This window comes from Cornus florida, unplaced genomic scaffold (genome assembly GCF_030987335.1).
Source record: "Cornus florida cultivar Cherokee Brave unplaced genomic scaffold, ASM3098733v1 CherokeeBrave_3.0.0_Hap2_Chr09, whole genome shotgun sequence".
In the NCBI taxonomy this organism is placed as follows: Eukaryota; Viridiplantae; Streptophyta; class Magnoliopsida; order Cornales; family Cornaceae; genus Cornus; species Cornus florida.
Genome location: NW_026775579.1, coordinates 87,894,563 through 87,899,745, shown reverse-complemented (window position 1 = coordinate 87,899,745; position 5,183 = coordinate 87,894,563). Strand labels below are relative to the sequence as shown.

The 5,183-nt window shown below is 39.5% G+C and overlaps 1 protein-coding gene across 1 annotated transcript; it reads left to right on the top strand.

Moving 5' to 3' along the window:
- Positions 1-1,870: 1,870 nt before the first annotated feature.
- LOC132274924 (beta-amylase 1, chloroplastic) lies at positions 1,871-4,892 on the top strand. The gene is made up of 4 exons (XM_059776290.1): positions 1,871-2,661; positions 3,280-3,490; positions 3,647-3,757; positions 3,873-4,892. Exons 1-4 carry the CDS (start codon positions 2,036-2,038, stop codon positions 4,677-4,679), a joined length of 1,755 nt encoding a protein of 584 aa, XP_059632273.1. The 5' UTR covers positions 1,871-2,035; the 3' UTR covers positions 4,680-4,892.
- The last annotated feature ends 291 nt before the right edge of the window (positions 4,893-5,183 follow it).

The window sequence follows — 5,183 nt, the reverse complement described above, 5'->3', positions numbered from 1 at the left end:
AAAAGAAATCATATCATCTGCTTGAATCGTTGGTCCATCATGCAACAAATGATTACCAAATTTTCTGGATACATGGCCCAAATCGAAAGGAATTACCCAAGTGGGCAAGACAATGAGTACAAGGTAAGTTATTTATTATATTAAATTTAATTGGTAGATATTTTAAAGTTTTGTCTTCTAATAATTCATCATTCTTATTTTTTAGATGACAGCAGCGAAAGAGTTGTTTGCTCGTCAAAATAACACCAAATTTAAGTTTGACAGTTATTGGAACATTTTGAAGAGCAACAATAAGTGGCATTTACATTGTCAAAAAGAATTAACATAAAAAAATAAAAAAAAATAAAAAAAATAAAAAATAAAATAAAAAACAGCCGAAGAAGAGGAGTGGAATCCACATTGATGATAGTGAGCCTATTGGTCACTCAAACCCATCTACTCCATTAAGTAATGCAGCAACAACACCAAGTTTGGTTGAAGGATCTGCGCACATAGGCGAAAATGATCTGACGGATTTTGAAGAATGTCAGCGACCAGAAGGATGAAAAGCAGCGAAGCAGAGGCGAAATAAGGATAAAAGACAATTTGAAAGTCATAATGATTTCATTAGCAAATTCGATCATGCAACAGCCCTTTATTAAAGACAATTTGAAACTCTTGAGGCCGCTTAAATAGCACAAGAGGCACGCAAAACAGATAAAGAAAAAACCAAACAACTCGAGCTTCAAAGCAAACTAAGAGGATTGAAAATAAACAAAGAGCTGAAGAGATGTTAATCATGCAAAAAGATCCAGAATCGATGCCAACACAAACCGGGAAAGCATGACTAATTGAATGCCAAAATGAAATATTGGCATCTATACACGCACGTGGCAACTCAAGCTTTCCATAAGATTATTTCAAGCATTCCATATGATTGTTCTGTTTTTTCTAGTTGGTTTATGTTTTTAATTCAAGTCGTATTGTATTGTTTTTTTATTTTAATTGTATTGTTTAAATTTATATCGTATCGTATTATTGTTAATAATAAATATTGTATTGTTTTATTTTTTTTTTTATGACATAGCCGTTTTAAAAATAGAGTGTTAAGAAAAAGTTAAAAAATAAAATTTATTAAAAATTTAAAAAATAATAAAATATTAATATTTTTAGAGATAGAAAATGTACAATTAAAGTACATTCCATAGTTAAAATTTAGAAATGGTAAAATGTGATGTGGTTATAGAAAATATTGAGCTGACTATTAAAAAATATTAATATGATAAATTCGAAAAGCCTAAATTCGGATAGGCGATACCATCCTGCAATGTTGAAAAATCAATAACCTTTCCATCCAAGTTACTAATGGGCCCACAATAACGGTTCTATCAATCACCATAAAGCCCAATTAAAGAATCCTGGAGATCGAACAAAAAAAATAAGTATATCCCATACGTGTCTTTTACTTACTGAACATGGCACTATCTCACCGTCAAATCAATCACAGATCCGCCACGTGTCACCCACCTCACCTTTCTCTAGTGGACGTCAAAGCAACCATAGAAAACAAACCGACGAAGTCACAACTTGTCTTAACTCTTAAGCATAAAGAGCCGGACACGTGACTACTCACTTTCCGCCACCTGTCCCCACTCCTTTTACTAAACTTTAAAAACATCTGAGCGCGTACTTACTGGAACCTTCACGCGCAGTGCCGATCTCGCCGTCCATCTTCACGTGAAGCTCCATTAATCGTAGCCGTTGCCTCAGTAACCGCGTTCAGTCCGACACGTGTGGGCCTCGACACGTGGCAATAGATTAACCGCTAAAAAATGATTATTTTAATCCTTATCTAGATCTGGATAGTCTATAAATAGACGAGCTCTGCTCGCCTCTCATCTTTTATCAGCACTCACATTTAAATTCAAACCTCGTGAAAGCAACGAAGACCTCAACCATACTGCGAACAACTTTCTCTCTCTAGATCTTCACGCCTTTTCTCTCTCTAGAGATATAGTTCTTTGATTTGATTTGAATTTGTGAAATTCGTACGGACATGGCGATGAGTTTACCGCATCAAATCGGAGCTATATCGGGGACGTCGATTCCGATCGAATCAGGTAGTTCTTCCTGCGAGTCGCCGGTGGCGACTGTGAATGCGTCGGCGGTGTGGAGGTCACCAACGGCGAGCCTACGGGTCGGATTGCAGAGGCAGGGGATCGAGACGGACCGGATATCGCCGTCTCCGCCGTTGAGTCCGAGAATCGGCGGAATCCGGCCGGATCTGTCGGTGGCGTGCCAGGCGTTGATGGAAGCGTCGCCGTCGGTGGCGGAGAGGGCGGAGGATGAGATGGTGAGGGAGTATAAGGAGGGAGTTAGGGGTGCGCAGGTGAAGGGGAACGGAGTGCCGGTTTTTGTGATGATGCCGCTGGACAGCGTCACGATGGGGAACACGGTGAACCGGAGGAAGGCGATGAACGCTAGCCTGCAGGCGCTAAAGAGTGCCGGGGTGGAAGGGATCATGATGGATGTGTGGTGGGGACTGGTGGAGAGAGATTCACCGGGATCGTATAATTGGGGTGGATATGCAGAACTATTGGAGATGGCGAAGAAGCATGGCCTCAAAGTTCAGGCTGTCATGTCCTTCCATCAATGTGGCGGAAACGTAGGCGACTCTTGCACGTGAGTATATTTTAACCCCTTCCTTTTTATCTTACTCATTCTTTTATATTAAATAATCTCAGTGAATTAGTTTATAGGAAGATTCCTTTTACCATCTTTGATTTTTATTTCTATGATGTCATATTTAGTATATTTTTTTACTTATCAAAAAACATTAATTATATTGTAGGAATTTGAAGTTGATTTATTTTAAGATCCATAAACTCTGAAGGTTGAGAGAGAACTGAGTACCTGTGTCTAATATAGTAAGGAAGAATGAAATTTTCTTTGGAATAATTAAAATAAAAATGCACTTATTATAATGTTTAAAAATCTAAACTTGGATATTGAGGGAATTTATTAAGGACTGTTTAATTTTGAGGCCTTGGCAAATATATCAGCTGTGCATGAATCTATTAAAGTTGATGAACAAACTGCTGGTCAGGTGTATATTATCTTTGTATTGTTGTAGTTTCTGAAAAATATTGCATGAATATGCCGGAAAGAAGCTTGATTTCCGTTTGCGCAGGCTTGTATAAAATTGTTGATAAATAAAATTGTAAATCATAAAGCAAGAAATTCTTATAAACAGGCTTGCTGTGCCATTCTTCTTGATAGTATAGTGGCCTTAATATGCAGGATCCCTCTACCTAAATGGGTTGGGGAAGAGATAAACAAAGACCCTGACCTTGCATATACAGATCAATGGGGGAGGAGGAATCATGAATATATTTCACTTGGCTGCGATACTGTTCCAGTCCTGAAGGGGCGAACACCCGTTCAGTGTTATGCTGATTTCATGCGTGCTTTCAGAGACAAATTTGAGCACCTCTTTGGTGACACCATTGTGGTAATCACTCTATTCTTCTTAATATAAATGGAAAAGTGGTTTTTAGTGCTTTTGGATTTCTGACATGGTCAGGCTTTGGTTACTGCTTTTGGAATCTTTAATTTAGGTTATCCTTTAGGATTGTTTGCTAAACTGTTTTGAATTTGTTCTGTTTAGGAAATCCAAGTTGGAATGGGTCCAGCTGGTGAGCTTCGTTATCCGTCATACCCAGAACAAAATGGAACGTGGAAATTCCCTGGAATCGGAGCCTTTCAGTGTTATGACAAGGTATCTTGCTGCTTTTTTCATGTCTTCTTTCTCTTGTTTAGATCACTCTTTCTTTTGCATTTGTGGTTCTAATGTGATGTCCTGATTCTCACATGATCTCTCTTGCATGTTGCAGTACATGATCAGCAGTTTAAAAGCTGCAGCAGAAGCTTCTGGTAAGCCAGAATGGGGTAGCACTGGCCCTACAGATGCTGGCCACTACAACAACTGGCCCGAAGACACCAACTTTTTTCGAAGGGAGGGTGGCGGTTGGGATGGCCCCTATGGCGAATTCTTCCTGACCTGGTATTCTCAAATGCTTCTAGACCACTGCGAGAGAATATTATCATCGGCTAAGGCCACCTTTGAGAATACAGGTGTCAAAATCTCAGTTAAGGTTGCAGGAATCCACTGGCATTATGGAACCCGCTCCCACGCCCCTGAGCTCACAGCAGGTTACTACAACACCCGTTTCCGAGATGGATACCTTCCCATTGCCCAGACATTAGCCCGTCATGGAGCTATCTTTAATTTCACTTGCATTGAGATGCGAGACCACGAGCAGCCACAGGATGCCCAATGTGCACCTGAGAAACTCGTGCGGCAAGTGGCTTTGGCTACCCAGAAAGCTCGAGTCCCCCTTGCCGGAGAAAACGCATTGCCACGATATGATGACTACGCTCATGAGCAAATATTGAACGCAGCAGCGTTGAATCTTGATGGTAGTGAAGAAGATAGGGAAATGTGTGCCTTCACGTATTTGAGGATGAACCCAGATTTATTCCAACCGGATAACTGGAGACGGTTTGTGGCATTTGTGAAGAAGATGAAGGAAGGAAAGGGTACGAACCGATGTTGGGAGCAAGTGGAGCGGGAGGCAGAGCATTTTGTGCATGTGACTCAGCCATTAGTACAGGAAGCTGCAGTTGCTCTTATGCATTAAAATTTTAGTTGTTATACTGACTTAGGACAGTAATTCTCAGAAGGATTATGTCAATAGCAGTATGTAACAGTTGGGTCTCTGCCCCTTCTCAACAGATATTATGTTTTGTATTAATGTACTATCTTATAAAAATTAGGGATTTTTGGGACATGTTAGTTCCAAAAAAACTTGTACTTTAAACAGGATAATACATAAATGCTTTGTGTTTTAGTATCTCTCTCTATTTCATGTTTGTGGACAATGGTTATTATTTATTCTTTTGTGTTTTTTAGGCAATTCAGATATTTGTGGCGATGGAAGAATCAAAACTGATAAGATGCTTGTGTTTTGCTTGCGGCAGCATTGCTATATTGATCTTGTGAGGTCCAGTTTGGATACACACTACAACTTGGACCTCCTTTTCTCCTTTTAATTACTACCAACCAACATTTCTTCATGTGAAAGTTTGGTGTAGAAAAGCGCTTCCTCGTGAAATTTATTTTTTTAAATGATAAAGCAAACGCA